Source organism: Dreissena polymorpha, chromosome 8, assembly GCF_020536995.1.
Source record: "Dreissena polymorpha isolate Duluth1 chromosome 8, UMN_Dpol_1.0, whole genome shotgun sequence".
NCBI lineage: Eukaryota > Metazoa > Mollusca > Bivalvia > Myida > Dreissenidae > Dreissena > Dreissena polymorpha.
The window spans coordinates 12,762,973-12,790,574 of NC_068362.1; the positions used below are offsets into that span (position 1 = coordinate 12,762,973).

The 27,602-nt window shown below is 34.9% G+C and overlaps 3 protein-coding genes across 8 annotated transcripts in view; 2 read left to right on the forward strand and 1 right to left on the reverse strand.

Moving 5' to 3' along the window:
* The window catches only part of LOC127841953 (uncharacterized), a 237,060-nt gene extending 219,670 nt beyond the window's left edge, over positions 1–17,390 (forward strand). For 3 of the 5 annotated variants that reach the window (XM_052371150.1, XM_052371146.1, XM_052371149.1), the window contains one exon: positions 15,142–17,390. In XM_052371150.1, the coding sequence (XP_052227110.1) occupies positions 15,142–15,375 (234 nt within the window). In that variant the 3' untranslated portion in view covers positions 15,376–17,390. Of the gene's footprint in view, positions 1–13,516; positions 13,705–14,197; positions 14,275–15,141 lie in introns of all 5 variants that reach the window. The other 2 variants (XM_052371148.1, XM_052371147.1) reach the window with 2 other exon arrangements.
* The window catches only part of LOC127841945 (uncharacterized), a 472,965-nt gene that overhangs the window by 190,219 nt on the left and 255,144 nt on the right, over positions 1–27,602 (forward strand). The window lies entirely within an intron of this gene.
* The window catches only part of LOC127841954 (uncharacterized), a 265,443-nt gene that overhangs the window by 108,472 nt on the left and 129,369 nt on the right, over positions 1–27,602 (reverse strand). The window lies entirely within an intron of this gene.

Here is a 27,602-nt window from a genome sequence, read left to right on the forward strand (position 1 = left end):
TAAGCCCTTTATTTAAAAAATCCTAACCAGACGAATTCCGATAGGAATACGACCAGAAATAGGAAGACGGCCTGTCAGGGCCAGAAGTGTAATAGAAGAAGAACTTTAAAGGGGAAAAGTTGTCCTTTCTAATAAACTTGCCTCCAACTTGGGACTCTTGAAAACGAAAAAAGAGGATGAGGTCCCTCCAGATCCTTAGCATCTAAGATCTGAGTTCGATAGCTCCCAAGCGATCTACAAGGCTGTGCCCGCTATGCGATCAAGTTTATAGGCAATCATATGTATCAGCCCTCTCTCAGTTGCCTATTCTCCAACATGGAGTATATAACTGAGATAGTAGTAGAAACAACTGGCATAGGAAGCGAAAGTATGATAATGTCAGAAATCTGACCCGGCAGTTTGGAAAAATCCAAATTGTTAGTCGGGTCAGGTACATGGAACATGTAGCTTTTAACGCCATCAAGCAGTTAAGGCTAAGTCAGATCTTAAGGGACTTTCAATGACTATTGAAGCATGATTATTGTTGATTGTAGTAACTTGAAAACATGCACCGTCGTAAAAGCAATAGAAAATAAGTCGACACGAAACGTCGTCTTGCTAATCCTGCTAGGGTCATGTTTGTGGCCCAACTGTTCCGTGACAATGACTGCAAAGTCTCTAGACAACAGGTAAAGGTGGGTTAAAATTTCATCCTTTCTGGTCTCGAACATAAATAATAGACCTGATTAATAGAGGTCAAATAGTAATGTTCGACCACAATGTTAGACTCCGAGCCCGTTTCAGCAGAACCATCTGCAAGACCAGTGGTCTGCATGTTTCTGGCTGAGAGAAACTTAGGAATACCCGATTGAGGTATTTCATTATCCAGCACCAGAATGAATTAGCTGGGGAGGAAAGTCAAACATATACCAAGTCAGCGGAGACGACTTGAAAACCAACGGTCGCCAGTTGAAGATCAATATTGAAAGGCACAAAGTGTCCTGGAAACTGTTGAATCCATAAAGTATTGGATTCGATGGAGTAATAGCCAGGGGTATACAACTAGGTAACGTAGAAGATACCCGTGGGGCTACATAATAGGACCGATGAAAACACAGGGTAATATCCGGTGATTGGTAACCGAACATGACCGGTCAATGAAAATGTAATACTACTTCTACTACTAGTTCTACTACTACTACTACTACTACTTCTACTACTACTACTATTACTACTATTACTACTACTACTTCTACTACGACAACTACTACCTAAACTACTACCACTACTACTTAAACTATTACTACTACTACTACTACTACTTCTACTACTACTACTACTACTACTACTACTACTACTACTACTACTAAAACTACTACTACTACTACTACTACTACTACTACTACTACTACTACTACTACGACTACCACTTCAACTATTACTACTACTTCTACTACTACTACTATTACTACTATTACTACTACCTTTGCTAACGATAATGCTGATGGTGGTGCAAATTATTGTGATAATACTGATGATGGTGATTATAGTGATTATTGTGATTATGATGATGATGATGATGATGATGGTGATGATAATGATGATGATGATGAAGATGATGATAATGATGATGATGATGATGATGATGATGATGATGATGATGATTATGATGATGATGATGATGATGATGATGATGATGATGATGATGATGATGATGATATTGATGATGATGATGAAGATGATGATGATGAGGATGAGGATGAGGATGATGAGGATGCTGAGGATGATGATGAGAATGATGAGGATGATGAGGAGGATGAGGAGGATGAGGATGATAATGAGGATGATGAGGATGATGAGGATGATGAGGATGATGATGATGATGATGATGATGATGATGATGACGACGACGATGATGATGATGATGATGATGATGATATTTTGTTAATTTGCCGTTAGATTGAACGTATCAGAATCTTTTGTTTAGAGGGGAGGTTTAAACACCGCAGGGAACTAATTAAATTAACGATTGATGCACGGAATCGAACTATTAAGATTGAATAGGGGATTTCAATCATATTTATTTTAACATTTGTCCTTTAGATTACAGGTTTAAGCACACGAGATAATCGTTTATTTTACGTGTGCTGTGCGTGACTGTCCGTCACGGGCAACCGCATTGGATAAAGATGAAACTATTTTCAAAAAATTAAGTTCCGGTCTTAAGAAGATTTGTGATGAGTACAGTCATATATAACTAGCATTTGCGTAAAATTTCCAAGTTGGATATTTAGAAAAGTGTCGCCGCATTTTTATTTTTCGAAAACTGTCTATAAACTGCTATATCAATTACGCGCGCAGGCGATATATGACGTACGCACGCGATATCTATGATGTGCGCACTGTATAGTTATCACGTTCGCACTATATAGCTTTCGCGTGCGAACGTCATAGCTATCGCGTGCGCACGTCACATATATCGTATGCCTACGTCATATCTATCACAAGCGCGCGCAATAGATATAGAGTGCGAAGGTCATAGCTTTCGCCTGCGTACTTTATTGCTATCGCGTTCACAAGTCAAAACGCCCGCAAAAAAATCCCATGGCATATGTCACCTTTATGTCACAGTAGTTATGCCATTATTTTTATTTTTGTAAATCGTTTATCGCATTGTGTAAATCGTAGCTACATATTCAACCAAGCAGAAACATGTGTTTCGAAAAATCATAGCAATCTTATCATTGTCTGGACTGCCTGGTAGTGTAATAAAATATAATAAAATATTGATATCCAAAGTCATATGAGCCGCGTGATGCAAAAATGAGTCTTATCTACGCCAAGCGTAGTTCCAGCCCATCCAGCGCATCCGCACGGTCTGGTCAGGAGCTACCACCTCCGCTCATGAGAACAGAACTAATTGCGTGATTTCAAAGCGGACAGTGTAGCTCCTGACGAAACTGCAAAAGCTATGATAGAGCTAAGCTGGCCGTATACGACATAAAACACATCACCGCATGACGCGGTTCATTGGAACTTAATAATTTGTTTGACTTAAAAAAAGTGTTAATGCTATATACACACAGTTGTTCACATGTGATAACTGCCAAGCTGTTGTACTTTGTCAATATTATTATTGACAGAGGACCTTTGACCAGGCTCGATGTTATTTATTTGCGTTGTGCAAAGAATGGCAGCGTTGTCTATACAACTGCGATGCATTTTTACGGGAACATCGCTCGACTATTCACCATTTGGTGTTGACTATCGGCTTGAATGCAATTTGAGTACATGTGAAAATGTATCGAATTGAGCACCATTTCTTATGTATATATTACATATAATCCATAATACTTGTTCAAATAAATCACCGCGATGTACTCATCGATAATATATTTCAAAATAGTATTACGCCCTAAATGTTTGCACCGGGTGTTTTATATTTCTAATGTTTTGTTTTCAGTAAAAGACAATAACAAAAGAACCGTCGAGCGTTTATTCTATCGGCTTTTTGTATGCTTGTTTTGAATTGTTACAAAACATTCAATATGGTGCAATCCTTCAAATGGTGTTTCTACGGAAATCGTCGAGTGTTCTATTTTTGCCTGTGAACATCTCTGTGGAAATACTGATGCATTGTCCATCTATCCCTTCATCATTGGCCTCTTTCATCTTCTTCCCCACCTCCCTGTTCACTTTCTTGTGTTATGTTAGGTTCAGTCCGGGCTGGTGTGCCTATGATGCCTCAGCTAAGTTTGTAACAGAGGTCCATACTCTCAAAAATAGCGTGTTCTTCCTTCTCTTTCTCCTAACGAATTTCATCGGCGGATGACAACACGACTTCTTTAATGATGTTGGTGATAGTGTCGAAGTCATTGTCTAGGATGCTCTGGGCTGCAAACTTGCCATCTACCTGTGATTAAAATACCTCTGCTATCTCTGAATCTTCACTTTATGAAATTATTTATGGTTCTTGATGATGCTCTTGTTCTTTAATGTCTGAGCCAGAAAACGATGGTATGTTCGCCTTGTTGATGCTGGACTTAAATCGGTTGATTTAGTTTGAAATCGATCTGGTTGTAAACTTGCCCGTCTGGAGCATGCCATGTCGCAGTTTAGGAACATTTTAGGTGGGCCCAGCGTTTTCGGTGTACAATTGATGACTCATAGTTAACTCAATAAATTAAAGCTCTCTGGCATTCGTCTTTCTCGTATCTAGTGTACCTACTCTTGCTGACCTGCATGGTTCAACCTTGAATTTCATGTCGCAAATGATGCGCTTTAACTATTAATAAAACTGTTCAATATCCTCGTCTTCGTAGTCTGATATTGGTGCGTAGACATGAATGACGTTGATGTTATGTGGTCTTGCTGAGATACGAATGGAAATGACCATGGCATAAATTGTTAAATAGAGCTAACATATGTTAACATTGGGAAGTTAAAAGATGTTTCTGTTATGTTTGTGTTACTGTGAGACATGTCGTCCGTCTATGAGCAAACGTTAATTAAATTTACTGCATTTATCCCTTATCTAACAAACATGAACCATCACCATCGCCAAAGTGAAAATAAAACTTGAAATTTGAAAACAAGTACATTGTACGCATACTTATAATAGAAAACAAACTTGCTCGAAATCAGTAAAGGTTAATTTTGCAAGGCGAATGAAATATGATTGCCCATCAATGATGAAGATGATGTTGATATTTATGCAGATTATGCTGATGCATTTGGGCCTTCATCATTCCATTGAAAAAACCCTTAAGCGTCTCTTTTCCGATATTGAGCGTATTTTTAACATAACTAACTTGCATGTGTGTGCACATTGAAATCATATATCGTATGACAACGTAACCCTTACTTGAAAAATAAGCATTTTAAGAGGAAGTGAATACCGGTTGATCTCATATCAGCGATGAAAGCAATACATAAACGTTATCAGGTACTTTAAGAATATGATTGCTTTTGCGAAAAGCCTTATCGATCTTTTTTTAAACGCTCTATACAGCTGTGCTAAAATACCTGTGTTGATAGCTTACATTAAACCATTATATTCTCTTCCTGATCGATATTACTGAAAAACTGTTAAAAACGGCGGACTACAAAATAAAAAAACTAAATTAACACAGTCGTCCTGCTCGAATCTCGCTAAAGTCTTGTTCATATAAATGCTTAATACGAGGTTTGATCAATTGAGACAACATGATTAATTACGTATACAATGACACAATCACCCAGGACCCTGTCAGCAAGTAAAGTATTGACATATTTTGAGCGGTATTACTCATGCACTCCATGTCAAACTAATGCGAATGATGGACTATAGACTTCGAAGCCTACGCCTACTTAACAAGATGTTAATGATTTGTTTTGTATTTTTATGTATACGCAAGCGGGCGGTTCACACAAATAAATCAAATCCACAGCCTGCTTTATGGAAGAGTTGTCATATAATCGTCATCATCAAATATGCATTTTTTTTGTACAACTATGTACTTGATTAATGAACATTTGTATACTTGAACATGTTCATGTGTAGAACCAAGCAAACAAAAAACAATATCAACACATGCATCATCAGCGTTTTAATCATAGAGATTATTGTCATCATCAACGTCAGCATTTGTATCAGCACATTGTGTACACACCGGTCTTACTGACCTGTTTACTAACGCGAAAGGAATTGTGGGTAGCATCATCATCATCAGCAGCAGCAGCAGCATAATCAGCATCAGTATCATCAGCATCAGTATCATCATCATCATCATCATCAGCTTCAGTATCATCATCATCATCATCATCATCATCATCATCATCATCATCATCATCATCATCATCATCATCATCAGCAGCAGCATCATCATCATCATCATCATCATCATCATCATCATCATCATCATCATCATCATCATCATCATTCATCAGTCAAGAATCCAGTGGCAAACACAATATAATTTTTATGTGATTTTATTGATTTTATCTTAAATATTCTTTCCTTCCAATCATACAAATAAACTGGATTTCATATTAGGCGTACCAATGTCCAGTGCATCAGTGTTGTATGCTCACCCGAGTATGCATCGGCTTGCGGAACAGATCGCTGAGAGATGCGGTCAGAGAGCGAGAAAATCAGAGGAAGGCCTGAGCCCTTCCAGCCAGCCACATCTCAAGACTCCGGTATGTGCAGCTGTACAGTGTTTTTTTTCATTCAAACTCGGATCCGGTAAACGGCCCTATTCCAAATGGAAAACTAGTATATATTTTTCCCAAATTGGAGCTTAAAAGTCCCAATGGAAGGTTTCAAAAAATATATATATATATATTTTTTTTAGATCTCAATATTTTTCTCTACTCCTATCCATATAAGTTCAACCTTAGTAAATATAATTCTGAAAATACTTGTATTCTCAATTTTTATGCATATTTTAGCAAAACAACAACAACACTAATTTCCCAATTTTAGTCAAAATGCCGCAAATATTCCCAATTCAAAGTGACCTGGCCCTATTCCAAAAAACACTGCTGTAGTGTTTCTGATCTGATACGAAGGTTATTTGAGCCGCGTTTTGGGAAACCTGGGCTGAATGCATGTTAAGACGTTAAGTGTCATTCCTGAAAAGCCTGTGCAGTCCGCTTTTATGGACTTTTTTGTTTATAGAAAGTGTCTTCTAACAGAAATTACGATTTAGGCAGAAAGTGCCGTAGGTGATTAACCAGGGTATCGCACAGGCTAATCAGGGACGACATTCTGCTCACAGGCATTAAGCCCAGTTTAATTGAAGCCTTCTTATTTGGAGATATGGGCAATTGTGCTTATGTATTTCCCAAATTTCTGCCTCAGTCCATATCGATAAAATATATTAAAATAACATGACAAATATTTCTACAACCATAAGGCGACATGTCAGGTGTAATGGTCTCCTTACTTAAAAGGTCAATGTCACACTTATAGGTCAAAAGTCGAAGATGTGTTGTTGTTTTTTAAAAGAGTAGAGTTCTAGACAAAAGTGAAATGTGGGTGCATTAATGTCTTGTTGGCACATGTTTTTTTGATTTCAGTTTCATAGATCCCTTTCCAGTGCTCAAATGGAGCCATAATTCAGAAGTGTGGAGTACCGAAACATAATCAAATGGGACAAGTTCCAAGATGGCTTCCCACACCTTTTCATTTGTGATGTGCATTGCATGATGGGAAAGACGGTTGGTTTAAACCTTTACAGATTTAAAATTTAAGGTACCACATGGTACTTAGTTCAGAGAGCTAAATATTTTTCGGTGTTGATGTATTTTGTAATAAACGTTAGCATTTTAATAAGAATAACGGTTATCAATACATGATTTTACATATTTTGTCTGTTTGTTTACATTAATATAGTAATTTAGTGACTTATTTAAGCCGCAGATGGTATTAAAACTAGAATCTATTACTAACTTATACAACTATAATCGAAATTATGCATGTTTGAGTGTTATGGTTTATGTGAACATTGGAATGCAAACTGTTATAATTTCTGGTCCTTTTATTATAAGAATGCTTTCAGTGATATTTCTTGGCAGCTTCCATGACCCCAGTGTGATTTTTGAACAGCTTTCGGCCCTATACATGTATCCAAGGTAAGAGAAGAAACTATACAGGCTCAGTTGATATAAATCTTGAAACGGTTCAGCTTTAACAAGAATGACAATTACATTTAAATGTACTTAAGAACATAGAAGATGGTTACAATGGTAGAAGGAAAGGCGCAGTTGTATTATACTGATATTCATTAAAGTATGTGTCCATTCATAGGCATATTCTCAAAGATAATAGTTAGAAAATGATTTGTTTGTTAATTTAAATGTTATCTTTTCTTGAATGAGTTATGTTTTCTTTACATCAGTTATTGCTCTTGTTAAAAAAAATAATGACACACCATCATTCAATAAATTAATGCCGAAGAGAGACAAAGCATTAACCATTTATTTAGCTTTGAGTCTTTTTCTTAATTCTGTCAAATTGACAAAGCAGTCTTAATGTTAAGCATAGTATGTCAGAAGTTTTACGTATGTTTGTATTGTATTGCTTATTATTTGTGTTGACTAATTACTGAATATTTTTTTTTAATCAAATAATGCATAGACATAAACATGTAATACTTTATAAATATTGGTTCATTATGTATTTTGAGGCCTGAACCTTGCTGTTATATCCAGGTAACTTGCTCGCTCCTTTCACTTTATACTGCCGTATTTCCCTACTGGGACCATGGAGAGAGTGGACATGGAAGGCCAGATAGCTACAGCCAAGGTAATACAATGTGCACTCCTTTATATTATTGGTTAAAATAGAGCATACATTCACGATTTGCCGATGGAAACCGACTTAAATCTGAGCACTTTACGAACATGCTTTTTACCCCCTTATCACCGAGCATGGCCCATATGCATGTAATAATTGATCATATCAGTTCTGTAATAATTGCTTCATATTAGTTCATAAAGTATTTTGTTGCATGATCCCTGCTTTAATATCCAGGTACCTTGCCCGCTCCTTTCACTTCATACTGCCGTATTTCCCTACTGGGACCATGGAGAGAGTGGACATGGAAGGCCAGATAGCTACAGCCAAGGTAATACAATGTGCACTCCTTTATATTATTGACTAAAAAAAGAGCATACATGGACGATTCGCCAATGGAAACCGACTAAAATCTGAGCACTTTACGAACATGCTTTTTACCCCCTTATCACCGAGCATGGCCTATATGCATGTAATAATTGATCATATCAGTTCTGTAATAATTGCTTGATATTAGTTCATAAAGTATTTTGTTGCATGATCCCTGCTTTAATATCCAGGTACCTTGCCCGCTCCTTTCACTTCATACTGCCTTATTTCCCTACTGGGACCATGGAGACAGTGGACATGGAAGGCCAGATAGCTACAGCCAAAGTTATACACTGTGCTCTCCTTCATATCATTGGTTAAAATGGAGCATACATTGACAATTTGCCGATGGAAACCGACTAATATCCATTAAACTCCTATAGAAAATTCAACTGTCTGATAATCTATTTTTTTCCTTGACAAGAAAGAAAAAGGGTTGTACTGGATTTGTCTGTCTGTCTGTCCGTCTGTCCATCTTATCGTCCTTCCGTCCCTCAGTCAGTCAGTCAATCAGTCAGTCAGTCAGTCAGTCAGTCAGTCAGTCAGTCAGTCAGTTAGTCAGTCAGTCAGTCAGTCAGTCAGTCCGTCCGCAATAAAGTATAGATGTATACTGCATTCCGTTCGTCAATCCATTCGTCTTTCCTTCTTTCTATCTATTTTTATGTCTCCCGTATGTCCGTCCGTTTCCATCCGTCCGTCCATTTATGTCTGTTTGTTTTATCCGCATAGACCATATTTTGTGTACATGTATTTCCTTATCTGCATGCTTAAGAAAATCTATCCACTCTTAACTTGAACATTTCAATCGGCGTTATTGTGAACATTTTCCGTTAAACAAACAACGTTTTTTACAAGTTGAAGTAAGAATTATTTGAATTAAATTAAATTATTAAATTATTAGAATTATACTCATTTGAGAATTTGATGGAGATAAAAGTACACACATTGTGTGTTTGTTTTTGGACTTTAGCCATCATGATGTCCTCTATACCGCTCACCGCCCGCGGTCCCGTGGTGATCTGTATATTCGATATACACGCGCTACAAGAGAGGTTCTACTGTTCAGACAACGTCATTCCCAGGTAATGAGAATAATTCAGTATAATTGTATTAGCCTGGTTCTGGAAAAGCGGTGCTTTATGCATGTTTCAGAACGAGGCTAATTTAGTTATTTTTAAAGAGAAAGTTGGGCTTTGTATTCTTTCTTAATTTTACTGAGTTTGCTTTAGCCATTCTCATTGTGAATATATTAGACATTTATCAGTATGTAGTTTTTTTTAGGAAATAAAGTTAGAATTGCTTTAACCGTTGTAACTGCAAAAATACGAATTTTATGTATATATACAATCTTCGTTTACAAACTGCCAATATTTAAACTGAAAAATATTGCATTTTGGTTTGTTATGTTGAGATTTTATATTTTTTTGTTTTCTGTTAAAACATAGATAACCACACCAACGATTAATTACTTATTCTTCGATCAGTTATCACAACTTGAAAGTTTATATTGTTTGTTCACTTTCCTGCACTTATATTGATATTCAATACAGACACTGTACTTTGAATATATAATACAAACACAGTGCGTTTAATTCTGTCCCAAGAAGTAGGGGTATGTTGCATTGTTACTGTCCGTCGGTTAGATGGTCAGTTTGTCTATAGGGCTGGTCTATCGAGCTGGTCGTTTGGTATGTCGGGATGGTCGGTTAGTCTTTATTATTGATTGGTTAGTCTATTGGGATGGTCGGTTAGTCTATGGGGATAGTCTGTTAGTCTATGGGGATGGTTGGTTAGTCTTTGCGGATAGTCTGTTAGTCTGTGGGGATGGTCGGTTACTCTATGGGGATTGCCGATAGTCTATTGGGATGGTCGGTTACTCTATGGGGATGGTCGGTAACTCTATGGGGATGATCGGTCACCCTATTGGGATGGTCGGTTAGTCTATGGGGATAGTCGGTTAGTCTATGGGGATGGTCGGTTACCCTATGGGGATGGTCGGTTAGTTTATGGGGATTGCCGGTTAGTCTATGGGGATGGTCGGTTAGTCCATGGGGATGGTCGGTTAGTCCATGGGGATGGTTGGTTAGTCTATGGGTATGGTCGGTTACTCTATGGGGATTGCCGGTTAGTCTATGGGTATGGTTAGTAACTCTATGGGGATGGTCGGTTAGTCTATGGGGATGGTCAGTCTATGGGGCTGGTCGGTTAGTCTATGGGGATGGTCAGTTAGTTTATTGGGCGAGTCGGTTAGTCTTTGGGGATGGTAGGTTTGTCTATGGGGATGGTAAGTTAGTCTATCATTATGGTCAGTTAGTCTATGGGGTTGGTTGGATAGTCTATGGGGCTGGTCAGTAAGTCAATGGGGCTGGTAGGTTAGTCCATGGGGATGGTCGGTTGGTCTTTCGGGGAGGTCGGCTGGTCTGTCAGGATGATCGACTGATCTGTATGGATGATCGGTTGGTTGGTCGGTTGGTCTGTAAGGATGATCGGTTGACATGTCGGGGAGGTCGGTAGGTCTGTCAGGATGGTCTTATGGTAGTTTGGTCTGTCCGCTGACTATTTCATTTCCGCACAAAATCAGCAGAGCTTTTTAACCTACGTTTTTGTTTGGTGTGGATGTAAGTTGTGATGATCGGAAACAATAAAAAAAACAACTACAAAGACTTGATGATGACGCCTGCTGGTCAAAGGACATCATCACAGCGGCTTGTTAAATGAAATGATTTATCACAAGATATGTTGAGCACGCTTTAACATACTGAAATAAAACGAATTCCTTAAGTTTCAAGTATAAGTGTATGTAAATGTCTGATGTGTTTAGTAATGTAAGAAAGCTTATTTTAACTTCCTGTTATGTATATTATGACAATGAATCTAGGTTGTAAACGGTTAGCTTTATGTATGGATTGTTTTACTTCCAAAATATAAATTGCTAAATTTAAAACATAACCTTCCACTTAAGGGACAGTTGCTTATCAACATTATCACGTCCTTTGCGCAAATGAAGATCTACATTTTAAACAGTGGTGATCCATTCGAAGATCTAGTTTTTAACCGATTGTCTAAACATTTTACACTTAAAGATTGTCCGTTCTTAACAATGAACTATCCCGTTATCATTGAACTACTTATTCCCCGGCTGTCTTAATGCTTGTATAATAATGACCCCGGTAGATAACACGAACATCTAGTTTTTAATCGAATGTGAAAATATTTTAGACTTAAAGATAAGTATTAATAATGAACCCGGTAGATAACACGAAAATCTAGTTTTAAGCCGAATGCCATTATAATTGAACCATTAACCACTGTCCGTTGTTAACAATGAACTCTCCCTTTGTCGTTGAGCTACATTTCCCCTACTTTATGGCTGCTACTCGATTATGAACCCCGTGCACTGGATGCTAGTATTGATTTTAAACCCTCGTCTTGAGGGAAAAAGTCAATATCGTTGGCGTTTAAAAACAAAATAAGTTCCAGGTGCTCATTAACAATGCCATTTACACCATTCAATACATAATGTTGTTAAGTACTTAATAGACAAAATGAAATGATGTTAATTGGAATCTTGCCGTACTTGTCACTAGCTTTCACGGAAATATGTTACTAAATAAAAGAGTTTTATGATTTATCCGGAGCCAATTGTATAAACGGTGGTTTAAATTAACTGTGGTTATTTGCTTACCGCAGTTATTTACATGGTTAGGTTACATCCGCTTATTTTCCTTTGTATAAACGATGGTTACTGCGCGCTTACCTAATCATTGAAATTTGTAAACTTACCGCAGTAAAATTACCAACAATGCAATACTAAACATAATGTCATTTTCGCGCAAATTGTCAATTTGACAGACGACATTTTGACAAAATGGAAACTGTCAAGAGAGCGAAAGCTTTTAGCGACCATGACATCGAAGTAATTACGGACTTTATGAAAGTTAACATACACAAACTTCGAGCGAACCATTGCTCGGGCGGTCCGGTTAAATTGTTTATACAATTGGCTGCCGGAAGTTAATATTGCTGCAGTGTACATGCATATGGGGTCAGTTTACATATATCATATTACAACGTCTAGCATTTATATGTTAAGAAAAATCTATTATCAATAAATAAAATGTTAAAGTTAAGTCAACAAAGGATACATTCAACTTTTTGTTTATATTTCAATACACAAGAAATAATGCAAGTGTTATCTACAGTGCCCGTGTTACTTTAAAAACCTATCAAAATATACGTTGCACTAAATATACGTATGTTTTGTATTACTTTTGTTATGGCTCAATCAATAATCATAGTTGTTATTTGGCTGTTATCATTTAATTGGACATATTTGCTATGTTTTTCTACTCAAACAATATTACTGTAGGTATTGCCATTATCTCTATAAAAATGTATTAGTTGAACATACATAAAGATTGTTTCGTGGTAGAGTTGAATACTAGGTCCAATTAACCATTATTTTATAATTGGACCTTAATTGTTAGTCTTAATATATACCATTTCCTGATTGTTAAACCTGATGCCTAACACGTCTAACAGATGTTAGTAACATGTATCACATTATTTATATTGCAGGCTGAAATCTGCTGTCACTATGCACCTATATATCGAACAACTGTACGATAATTCATAAGTTCTGTGTTTGTGCGTAAAGTTTCGTCCCAGATTAGCATGTGCAGTCCGCACAGGATAATCAGGCGCGACACTTTCCGCCTTAACTAGATTTTTAAAAAAGAATATATCTCCTTTAAATGAAACATTCCATAAACGCAGAAAGTGTCGTCCCTTATAAACTTGTGCGGACTACACAGGCTAATATGGGACGACACTTTACGTACATGCATTTAACCCCGTTTTCGCATAGCTCATTTATATTTATTGCAGACTGGAATCCGCCACACCTATGATCATGTCTACCCTGGAAACACTGCCCGACAAGGACAACATCGCCATAGCTTTCCCGGATGACGGGGCGTTCAAACGATTCCACCTATTTCTCTCACATAAATACGATACGATCACATGTGTGAAGATCCGTGAAGGGAACAAGAGAATAGTGAAAGTGAAAGATGGTATGGTTCAGTTAACCATAAATATCTGTATAATGAACATTCAGTTTGAAATGTAGAATATAAGTATCTCGGTTAATTAATATATATATATATATAAATAAATAAATAAATAAATAAATAAATAAATAAATAAATAAATATATATATATATATATATATATATATATACCCATATCATCATAGCGCCGACATTGTAATTTACTGGCTGTATAATTTTTATTGAATGAACTAAACAAAACATATGTCTGATGAGTATATTGCAATAAGCTACTTTGTATGTAGTTTCGTTCTTTTGTTCAGATGTTAGTATGTTTAGCAAATTATATGATATCCATAAACTAGAACATCTTAAATTAACGACATACCACCAACCCAATCCTGAATTCCATCTGTTAAGCCTTCAAGACCATAATAGTTACCAAGATAACCATATATCAATAAAGTTTTGGGTTTATACCGTACACATGTCAAAGGTGAAATACCTTCTATGCAGGAAACCCCGACGGCAAACATGTAGTCGTTGTGGATGATCTGGTACAAACTGGAGGAACGTTGATAAACTGTGGAGAGGTATTGTTTTTGGTAGTTGTAGAAGTTTTGTATTGGAATGTTGATAGTATTAAAATTAATACCAAGTATTTAATTTGAATTTCTTCCGCGTTATATTTATGTATTTGATGTTCTAAATGTTCAGTTGACCTGCTTTAGCTAACACCAGTAATGGGTTAAGTATATATCTTTGGTAACTCATTGTGGATGGAGAAAGTAAAATGATCAGGCCCCGTATTCACCAACCCATCCTTGGAATTAAGAAAAATGAATAGACTAAGAACCAAGAAAACATACACCAGAGTTTGAATTTATAGAGAATATTTGTTTGATTCGGTGGAATATCGATTTAAATGAACAAGTGATCATAGAAAATAATATTTTCACTAGTAGCGCAGCCATGATTGAAAAAATATATTTTCTATGATCACCAGTGAATAAAAATTAATATTCCACCGTATCAAACAAAGTTTCTTTTATTTGTATGCTTTTTTACTGTTTATTTACATTGTAAAAGAGTTTAACTGGAGAATTTCGCTGGAATTATGACGTCATTTCGTAAAAAAGACGTTATTTCACACTGTCGATAATTTTCACTGTTATTTTTCAATATTTGAAACAGTGAAATATCGGTTTTAATTCACTGATATTTCTCTATAAACCAGTGAAAAGCATAAAATAAATACAGGAAACTACTGACGATTTTTGTTATTAACAAAATGTTCTCTGTAAAAAAATAATGAAAATATAGGAGGTGAATGACAAGTTTGACTCAAAATGAAAGGATTTTGTGCATATGCCAATTTAAAGAATGTGCTTTATTCGTAGACTGTAGGAATTGTTGGATGAATACATAACCTATTCTTACGATTCTTGGCACTATTTCAGGCACTCGTAGAAAAAGGTGCAAAAGCCGTCAGCGCCTACGTAACGCACGCGGTGTTTCCCAATGATAGCTGGAGGAAGTTTACAAACGGGGATTTCAGGTTCCAGAACTTCTGGATCACAGACTCGATCCCCCACGCTGTGGAGATTGCCATGCATGAGCCATTCAAGCTGCTCTCTCTCTGCGAACCAATCAGCAAGATGTTGATGGTGTTTGACCTCAAAATGCAGACCTAGACGCCATTAACGGCATGGTGGTCACGTGATATTGCTTTCGAATTTGGGCATGGTGTTTGACCTCAAAATACACAGCTAAATCGACACACTTAAAAGAAGGCAATTAGTAGCATGATGAACACATGACTTTTCCTTAGAATTGTGAGCAATTTTTGTGTCTATTGCCAGTATACTCACACACTTAGAATAAGGCAATAATCAGGATGGTGATTATATGATTAGCCTTAGAATGTCGCACAATTCTTAATGTATTTTGCCATGGTAGGCACACGTGGATTATCATAATTTAAATTAACACTAAGTAAACCGATTACAGAAAATTGGTCCCCGTTAAGTACTCGTTTAGTGTCACGTTTACATCTGAGATGTCCACACGCTTTTATTGTCGGAAAAGCTGTGTAAAATGATTAAATCGGCAAGATACCCAAGTAGATTAATCAGACAAACTAATATGTTGTATTGAAGATTTTAGTTATATAAACGTTATTCGAAAATAGTTTATAAATTCAATTTAAGCGAAATTGTTATTATGTTGAAGTATATGCTATATAATTATCTTAATTAAGAAAAAAACAAATGTAGACACTGATACACACGTTGCCCTCTTTACGTAGTTTGTATGTCAAATACTGCTGAGCAGTACTGCAAGAGTTTATTGCATTCTCACAGTGATTCAAGCTGTTCTCTATTCGCTTTGATCATGTAATGTTCTTGCTGCACCCGCAGCTTAAAGGTGAAGATAGATCGCCAAGCTAAATGCAACCTTGTGAAACATAAGTTAAATCAATCAATTGTTTAGCTGTTAGTTGTTATAAAATGTTGAACGTGGAATGAATTTATAAAAATCGATAATAGTTGGATTATGATTGCCTTTGGTAGTTGACTGTAGAGCATATCTTCGCGTATTTGACAGGTAACCTTTATGACTTTATAGTTCGGAATCTTCCTTATTGTCTGCGTAACCTCGAAGCATACCAGTGTGACAACAATTACGTCCCTTAGCTAAATTAACCATCGTGCAATAAAACTGCTTACAGTGCTTGGAAGTGAACAATAAATTTTAGACTTGAAAGTTGCAGTTATAGAATTATCATACACACACCACATCATTGTCAACCAGTTCGAAGTGACAATATCCATAATATTTACTTAAGATGATCCTAATTAAAAATCACCCTTAACGAATAGTCGTGAACACGTGAAGTAAAAAAAGAACATTGTACACAGTAAACGATATTCTATTATTTTTCTGTGACATTTTGCAGGTTCGTATATATGCACATTTGTACTGCCGACTATCAATTTTCAATTAGTATAAGCAACATATCAACATGTTCATTTGACCAATTATAAAAAATATTTACAGAGAGCCAACATACATTGTCATAAAGCTAAACCGTCTATCGTGAATAGTGGAAATGTTTTCGTCCTTCGTTCCGTATATGACAATACTAATAATTATTATATTGATTGTAATACAAATTTGTTCTAGCATTTCATTACTGTAATTTTCCGTCTGATTAGCTATGAATATGATAATATTTTTTGAAGTCTACACATTAATTTTCATAGCTAACGGTATATCAATTTCAACATTTTTGAAATCCACCCTGGACTTCAACGAAAAGCGGTGTTGTTAATACATGTTATATAATAAATGTGTCATGCTCACACTTTTGTCAGGCTTAGCATCTATGTAACATACTACACGATCTTAAGTTATTGCAATAATGTATGTGCAATTATATTAAGTTGTTAATAACTGTTCATAGCTCGTATAACAAGCCTTACAACAACTGAAATGCGCACCATTCAGTGTACTTCGGGAACAAAGTTATGTTTATCCAAATAAAAGTTGCGTTTAGATTTATAAAAAAGATGTATGTTACTTTTTTGTTTTTATAAATATTATTTGTAGTATTGTATTTTCGTTTTAAGTGTAGCGTTATCGTGTGTTTCGTATTGGGAACTTTCATGTAAACTGTTAAGTATAAGATTAAACTAGTATATATTTTTGTCAGCTTTATTTCCGTTTATCTATGTTCGGAATTATCGTTATCAATACGTTTACGTCCGGCATCATACATTTCCGGTCCACAACAATAATGCGCGTAGCCAAATCTTGTTAACAATTCGGGTAAAGCAAGCTTCATCGGGGATCGGGATTGATTTTGGGGCCATTTGATAAAATTTTATATTTTCACAAGTTTTGTAATGCAAATATGCACAAAATTCAACAACTGCAATCAACAAATTAGTTATTTGCGTGTATAAATAGCCAGTGTTATCAAATCTGAATTGTGCAACTTACAATACCTTAACAAAGTTATAATGGAACATCATCATAAGAGAAATCCTAACTTTGTTCTGTCGCTAGTATTAACGATAAATGCCTTTCAAAATAAAGTGTTAGTTGAATAATTAAAGCTGGGGTCACCGCCTTGGAACGGTCAGTGCAAAGGATTCGGGGCTCTTACCGCTTAGATTGCTTGCCTAACATCAAAATGACATAATCACAAAAGATACACGTTCAGTAATACACATAAGGATTAGGATATGATATCATTATTTGTTCAAAATGTAGTAATAAACATATTTACTGTATTTGTTTTTTATGTACAAGTAATTACTTAATGCATAGCAGTTTTAAACAAGTAATCTATATCAACGACTTTCCGAAGCCGATATAACATGAAACCTTTCTCAAATCAGTCATGTGAATCTAATTCTAATTATACAATTTTAGTGTCCATTTTTTGTGGCTCTCGAGAAAATAAATCTCTATAGGGGAAATATTAAAAACAAAATACGAAAGAATCGAGTGTAAGTTTCTAAGTATTTAACTATCAAGTGGACTGTGTATGTGCAAAAGAAGCATGGCTTTTAAGTAAATGAAGTGTATTACGTATGTGTCATCAATATGAGACAAGTTTAAAAAATATAAAGGGATTTAGCAATATAATTTATCGTCAGTCCAGGCACTTGTCAGTATTAAAGACACGTGTTCAGTCTAAGATATTTAAGTTGGAAATTGTTTAAACGGAACTTGAACCAATGTGCTTTTATGCAAAACAAGAGGGGCTATCTGACAATTGTTCAGCTCATGTAAGTGGGGTTTTTCAGACATCCTTCGAAAAACTATTAAATAAGGTCTAAAATGTATAAATAGCTACAAATATTTATAATATTCCATATACACCTAATGCAATACAACCATACTATTTTAATACTGAAAGGGCCAATAGGTCCTTTTTATCAGCTCGATGATTTATGCAGTCATAGTTATAAATAACTTTAGCTTATCATAGTTATTGTGTACAGCATAACACACATACCCAGGGGCGGTTTCAGAATGATGAGTAGATAAGGGGGTGTTTTCGAAAATGTGAACCTATTGGATAAGCGTCATCAAACTTCTTCAGTAAAATCACATTATGTTTTAATAATGGGCAATCTCGTCATGACGGAATCATTTAAAGCCCAAAAAAACAATATACTAAGGAAAGATACGTTAGCAGCAATTGTTCCTTACGGACATCTTACAAATGAACTTACAAAAACAATGCATTAACACCGCCCAAATCTAAAACGATTTGGTAATAATAAATCGGATTTTTTATTTAAGTCTGTATCGGATGATGCCTCTGAAGTAAACCGAGTAAGTACACTACCTCTGAAGTAAACCGAGTAAGTACACTACTTTCGTTCCAAGAGAACCGGGTATTCCAATCGCAGAAAATTTATTCGAACCAAATTATAATTAAAGGTAAATCCTGCAAAAGGAATATAAATCACTAAAATATACATATTTTTTTCATTAAAGCTTATGTCTTTAAATATACATCGACTTTTGATCAGCAGACTGGAGTTTTTACGAATATATCATTGCAATATTTGTTAATCTACTTACAATAAACTGGTTAAAGATTGTGCGATAGGTGTGCAATTGGTTGTTTCAGTTCACATGATTGGATAATTATGCCATTAAAAAACAAGAAAATGTAAGCGTAATGGAGGCGGCGTTTCCATACCAACTGCTAAAGATACGCCTTTGGCAGGTGTCCGAATTTCAGAACATCTTATCGCCAACATGCTCACGGTTAGAGTACATTAGCTTACTCTGGTGCATACGTAACCTCGATTACTACTCGGTGCATTTCTCACTGGTTACCTTATATAGCCGCAACATGGACTCGCAAGTGAAGCTTTTATTTGCCCATAAATGGTTATATTTTGGTTGAAATTTGAACTGACCTTATATTTACTCATAATGATTGCGAATAATAGAGCGAAAGTATTGTAAAAGTGTAATATTGATTGCAATTATTAGTGTGCATACATTCAATCAGTGTTTTGCGCTCGGACTTTACTTATCGATAATTTGCTTGATGTTGGCTTTAATGAAATATGCTATTAATAACGTTCATGCTTATAATTTAACAAACATGTTTAACATATCACGCTCAATCTTGTGACTCAACACTGTACTTACTGTACTGAACTGAACATAAACGTCCCGTGTTGTTAAAAAATGGTGAAAGCCTCTGCAATTCCCATAAGTGTGCGAGTAAGTGGTTTATCTAGTAAACTACTTCATTACTTCTACACCAGGTTTTACTTTATATTGTGTATTATTAATAGATTTTGTATCGGTTTACCTCTTCATGCCTATGCTAAACAATTTAATTTATAAACCAACCACGTTTGCCAATACAGTTTCTTTAAATACGGTTATTTAACAGCGTGTATCCTTTAAACAAGTCGATTACAGGTCAATGATCTAATTTATAACACGATTCGATAACGCGAGAGTAAATATTCAATACAATGACCGAGGTGTTCTATCAAAAACATGTAAGTGAACTTTTATAGAGGTCCAGTTGTTTACCTATTTTGTTTATAATACACATTGCGATGGAAATTCTCGACATAATGAGCTTGTCAAACTGCTTGGTCGGACTATTTGCTTTAGTTTTAAAACATATCTTGGCATTCTTAAAGCAGCGCATTTTAATTGAAATTATAATTATATTTATATTCAACCAATGAAAATCAGTTTAAGCAATTTAATGAAGCTTGGCTGAAAGGAGTATATTTGCTTGTTTGCCACAGTTGTGTTCAGTGTCAAATAGGTTTACCTGCTTTCTTTCTTGGATAATTTGTGAACACATATAATTGATAGAATTACTAAAACTACCTTATTGTCAGCCACAAACTTGTACGATTTTATGTTAAATGCCTACGGTAAATAGTGTAGTGAAGATCTACGACGCTATGTAATATCGCTTTGAATGCATACTACTTATATATTTATATGAACGCGTGTAAGCTCATTTTGTTAACAGATTTAATGTATCAACCGATATAAATCAAAGAATTAAGCCTACAAGCATTTTAATTGGTCAAACTGTGTGTAAGTTTTCGATTCTGTATATAAAAGGTTCATACTCGTGCGCACTGATAATGTCTGTGGATGGATAGCCGAATTATGGTAAGTGCAAACATACTGCTAAAACTGTATACAGGCTTCCTAAAGTAAAAACAAAATTGGTTCGTCTTTTTAATCTTACCCCATTAATTTACGTCTAAAAAGGGCGGGTACTGACTTGTCAAAGATCAGAATGAATGTTCAACCACAAGCATTAAGCAAAGTAGCACATTTATATGAGTATATTTGTAAAATTAATAAAACTAAAGGCTTTTAATTCCGCTTACATAACCCCCTTATATAATAAGCTTAATTTTATTGATATATTGCAAAAAACGTTTCACGGCGTTTAACGTCCATTTCTCAAAGTTCGAATTAATTCGCATCAGTAACGAGAACGGCTGTAGTTGCATGTCCAAACTTCAATATTTCATAGATAATGTCGGTATGTTATAATGCCTTTCACATTTGTTTGTTTTAGTTTCATTCTCACGTACTGTTTCAAAACTGTTTCATTTGTTTATATCAACTTTATTTATTTAATCAGTTTGCTACAAAGCGTGTCATTTGTAAGGTTATAAATAAAACGGAAGATCTATACAGACAGTGAACGTAAGCAATCGCCGCCATATTTAATTAGCAGATGCTCCACATTATTAGAGATCTTAGTCGATAACCTGGTTGTCATTAGTTTTCTTTAACCAATGCGAATCATTGCATTCTCTTTAAAAAAATCCGATAATAAAATCAGTTCAACTCACCCCATGCGAATGCGATATGGGCCAGTGTATCTTTTGTATTAATTTAAACGTTAACTTTTGCTTATATGATCTAATTTAGCAAAAATGAATGAAATATCAAACTACAATATACAATTACGAAGAATAAGCGTCTCAAAAAGTCTACCAATTTTTCAAAACATTATTCATTTCTGTGTCACGACCTACTCAAACTAAATTTTATTGTCACAAGGTGATTTATAGCTGCATGCTTAATATGTTATTCGTCAACACACCGATTTTGTTTTTAGAAGTATATGACTTGCATGGATTAACAAATAGATGTTGGATCGTGTAGTAGATATCTGAATACCTGACCGTGCAAAACCCATTTTCGAATTGAATCATGTTCCCTAAACATTGGTTTCTAGTAAGATGTCTAATGGGTTGTTAACCCATATTTTCTGCATTAAATATTCTCTGCAGAGCCCATTACATTTACCATTAATATAATAAGCAGATGGTACTAATCAATCAGCATTTCTCAATGTATTCACCAATTTATCATGAGTTTGGTACGATTTATTGCATATGATTTTGGTTCGGGATATCTTCTGATAAAGTAACTTACCTACAACATGCACCCAATACTGAAAAGACAAGCGCGATGTGTTTGTTCTATTTTGCTACCGCTTTTCACTTTGTGATCGAGACTAAATTTAAGGCGCTATAACTTCTTTTGTGTGTGGTTTGCACAAACTAATATTTAGTCTATGATTGCCGGTGCGAGAGAGTTGTGGTTTAATAAGTTAAAACATACAACCTTAGACAACATGCAGACTACGAAGAAACATATTTAAAATGGGAATTGAATAAATAGTGATTATACATGTAAGATCATAAAGACGTTTGCTTTGTTTCGATTTAATGTGCATCGTTTTATTGGCGTCCATGTTTAAGTGAGAGTGATTGTTTCTACCTAAAACATATCTATCGTACTTGAATTCACCGTATATAGTGATGTACTGCATAAGCCATCTCATATAAAAATAAGTTTGTTTACAGAAAATACATTTAGAGAAGACGATCAATACAGTTATAACAAGTATAATATTGGCTTAGTGTGACATAAGTTCTTACGTTGTTACAAAACTAAACAGAGTAGTTGTGTTTGCCGCTTCACTACTTCGGTCGAACACACATTGTAAAAATTGCACACAATCGAAAAGCAACAACTTTGCCGCTTAAACCCGATTGGAACCAAAAACTACCCTGATATAAGCATATCACTCAGAGTATGTCGGCTTCTAATCCGGCTGAAGCTTATCTGAATCGAACATACGTATAACACTGTTACGGCCGATACACAAATATATATGACCATATTACACCTTATCATACAACTCAAAATTTAAACTTGTTAAGCTTTAAATTATTATAAACGACGAAGCTTTGTTTTGTATAATGTTTATACGTATCATATGTTTTATAATGCTGTTAGTGTGGAGTTGTCGTTCATTAATTATTGACGTCAACTTATGCTATCGTCAACGTAGTATAACTGGCACTCATATTATACAATCATTATCTATTCATCTTAGCATAGTTTTTGTATCAAATACTATAACATTTTGATATGTTCTGAGTGGATGCAGTAGAAGGTATTAAGTATAAATATATCTTCAATGATGTCGTATTTCAGCATTCACAGTCTGTAAGCAGTAGAGCTCTTGTGTTCGTTATGTGGATCAAACATAATTACAGTCTTTCTTACACCTGGTTTGTTTGAAACATTTATGTAGATAAAACGCTTACTTGACCGTTTATTATTATTAATAGCTGGAACAACTTTCGTTTTATACTAATGACTTAAAATCTTTCTACTAATCGTGTTAATAAATGTCAGATACATAAGACACTAGTACACCAAAATTGTGTGTGCAATATACGATTCGGGGCGTAACCGCAACTAGCTAGACAAGGCTGTGTAAACTTTGCGCTCCGATAAAATCTAATATGTTTTAATCTAGATTTTATGAACATGCTTTATAAGAATATTATCATAAGTTTCGTTAAAGTATCGATAAGGGTGAAAATTTGTGTGAAAACTAAAATGAAAATATAATGGTCAAGTGAAACTGGACATGTCAACAAATGTTGCGGTCTGCCATTACTGCCATTACTGCTAATTTTGACAAGCGACCTCTTTTGAGAGTAAAAGCCGAAAAAAACAGTCTGATTGAGACATACGGAGCTATAAAGCGTAATAGTTCACCGCATCGACCCAAGCCACATAACATTATTTCAAGGGGTATGTACATAGTGGCGTTTCTATTTTGACAATTTTAGGGACAAAGTTATTTTGATGTCTTATAGTGTCCAATTAAGAACACGCACAATATGTATCCTCAATACCAATCCTGATAGACTAAATGGCGAAACACTACACGGGTGTGTGTTTAAAACATTCTTATCTCTGTCAACAACAGTCTGAATGCCAGAAACATCAACGAGAACCTTGACGTTATTTTAAGAAATGAAAAAAAAACACAACATAAATGATAAATTGACCAATTGTTGCACAAGTCACCAATTGTAAGTGGGAGAAAGTCTTCATACCGTTTAACATACCTCGCATAAACCAGTTCAAGGCGGTCATTTAAGTGTGTTTATCATTATTGCATTATTATAGTTGGTGTAATGATGTAATAGGATTGGAAAAGAACAAGATAATTTCCTCTGATATAGTTTCTGAGTTTAGGTAAATTTGACGATTTTTTATGATAATGACATCATGTTCTCAGTTATTAAACAAATAAGAAATTCATTCAATACTCGGGATTCATTATACATGTATTGATTTTTTCCTAATAGGGTCACTTTGCCTTCTTTGACTTAAGAAGAAACCCTTATGTAAAATGTTCGATGAAAGGGAAGGCATCAGCTATAGTAGCTGTAGCTCTTGCAACAACGTCCAAAGTACTACTACTACTACTACTACTACTACTACTACTACTACTACTACTACTACTACTACTACTACTACTACTACTACTACTACTACTACTACTACTACTACTACTACTACTACTACTACTACTACTACTACTACTACTACTACTACTACTACTACTTCTACTACTACTTCAACTACTTCTACTACTACTACTACTACTACTACTTCTACTATTACTACTACTACTACTACTACTACTACTACTACTACTACTACTACTACTACTACTACTACTACTACTACTACTACTACTACTACTACTACTACTACTACTACTACTACTACTACTACTACTAACAATAATAAGAATAATAATAATAATAATGATAATAATAATAATTATTATTATTAGTTGTTGTATTATTATATAAATACTAGTATTAGTATAAATATTGGAATTAGTATTATATTAACATAATACTTCATTTTTTTTATAATTAAAGCAAGGTCATCACTGAAACTGCAAAACAAGTCCAATATTGATATCCGTATCAAACTACACGTCAACGGAAATCCCCATTAATTCAGCTCTATTTTCGATTTCACATTTTGGTAAATGCAAATGGAAAAGATACAACACAGTGATCTGTAGGTACGTTGTATGTTTACAACTTGCCTTGCTTTAGCGATATCAAAGGTATGGTTTATTTTAGACAAAAAGAGTCGATATAAATTGTAATAACTAGAAATAAAACTGAAAAGCCCTAATTGCAGGCAATATAAATGGCGCAACATATTATATTTGATTGAACAACACAATTTTTTATATAACCGAAATATCTTAGTGATTATGCTGGGAACCGAAGCATTATTATAATAATAATAATAATTATTATTATTATTATTATTATTTTTATTATTATTATTATGATTAGTATTATTATAAGGTCATCTATTTTTGAAAAAAAAAAATCTGAGCTATTGTCATCACCTTGGCGTCGGCGTCAGCATCGGCGTCTGCGTCGGCGTCGGCGTCCGGTTAAGTTTTGCGTTTAGGTCCACTTTTCTCAGAAAGTATCAATGCTATTGCATTCAAACTTGGTACACTTACTTACTATCATGAGGGAACTGGGCAGGCAAAGTAAGATAACTCTGGCGTGCTTTTTGACAGAATTATGTGCCCTTTTTATACTTAGAAAATTGAAAATTTTGGTTAAGTTTTGCGTTTAGGTCCACTTTTCTCAGAAAGTATCAATGCTATTGCATTCAAACTTGGTACACTTACTTACTATCATGAGGGGACTGGGCAGGCAAAGTTAGATAACTTTGGCGTGCATTTAATTATGTGCCCTTTTTATACTTAGCAAATGGAAAACTTTGGTTAAGGTTTGTGTTTAGGTCCATTTTATTCCTTAAGTATCAAAGCTATTGCTTTCATACTTGCAACACTTACTAACTATCATAAGGGGACTGTGCAGACAACGTAATGTAAATCTGACTGGCATTTTGACAGAAATATGTGCCCTTTTTATACTTAGAAAATTGAAAATTTGGTTAAGTTTTGTGTTTAGGTCCACTTTATTACTACAGTATCAAAGCTATTGCTTTCATACTTGCAAGACTTATTAACTATCATAAGGGGACTGTGCAGGTAAAGTTATGTAACACTGACTGGCATTTGGACGGAATTATGGGCCCTTTATACTTAGAAAATTGAAAATTTGGTTAAGTTTTCTGTTTTGGTCCACTTTACCCCTAAAGTATCATAGATATGGCTTTCATACTTGGAACACCCGCAAACTGTCATAAGGGTACAGTAAAAGGACAAGTTGCATAACTCTGGTTGTCATTTTTACGGAATTATGGCCCTTTTTTTACTTAGTAACTTTGAATATATGGTTAAATTTTGTGTTTTGATCCACTTTACTTTTTAAGTATCAAGGCTATTGCTTTCAAACTTCAAATACTTTCATGCTATCATGAGGTTACTGTACCTGGCAAGTTGAATTTTACCTTCACCTTTGAATGACCTTGACTCTCAAGGTCAAATTATTAAATTTTGCTAAAATTGCCATAACTTCTTTATTTATGATAAGATTTGATTGATACTTCGACAAAACTACTCTTACCTGACGTACCACAATAGACTCCACCCAAACCATATTTTGAAATACCGTCCAACCATCGCACCCAAGAATCCCCCCCCCCGAATGTTTTTTTGCATTTTTTTCGCATGTTTGGAAGATAATGTAATAAATGTCCACACCCCCACACTATACACCCCTCTTCACTCCACCCCTCCCTCCTTTGTGATTGAAAATGAGAGTCCCTTCACCTTTAAAAAGAAAATAGATGAGCGGTCTGCACCAGCAAGGCGGTGCTCTTGTTATTAATAGTAGTAGTAGTATCAGCATCATCATTAGTAGTTGTATTCGTATTATTATACATATAAGTATAAGTATAATATTAGAATTAGTATAACATTAACAAAATAATTCAAGTTTTAAATTATTAAAGCCAGGTCATGTCATCACTAAAACTGCAAAACATGTCCAATATTGCTATCCGTATCAAATTCTGGTCAATGGAAATCCCCGTTAATTCCGCTCTATTATCGATTTCTCATTTTGGTAAATGCAAATTGAAAAGATACAACACTGTGATCTGACAGTACGTATTATGTTTACCACTTGCCTTGCTGTAGCGATATCAATAGTATGTGCACATTTTAGAAAAAAAGTCGATATAAATTGAAATAACTAGAAATAAAACTGAATAGCCCTAATTGCAGGCAATATCAATGGCGCAAATTATTATATTTGATTGAACAACACAATATTTTATATAACCGAAATATCTTAGAGGTTATGATGGGAACCGAAGCATTATTATTATTAGTAGTAGTAGTAGTAGTATTAATATTATTATTATTATTTTTATTATTATAATCATGATTAGTTGTATTTGTATTAGTAGAAATATACGTATTATTATAGATAGTAAAATTAGTCTAAGATTAACATAATAATTCAAGTTTTAATCATTAAAGCCAGGTCATCACTAAAACTGTAAAACATGTCCAATATTGCTATCCGTATCAAATACACGTCAACGGAAATCCCCA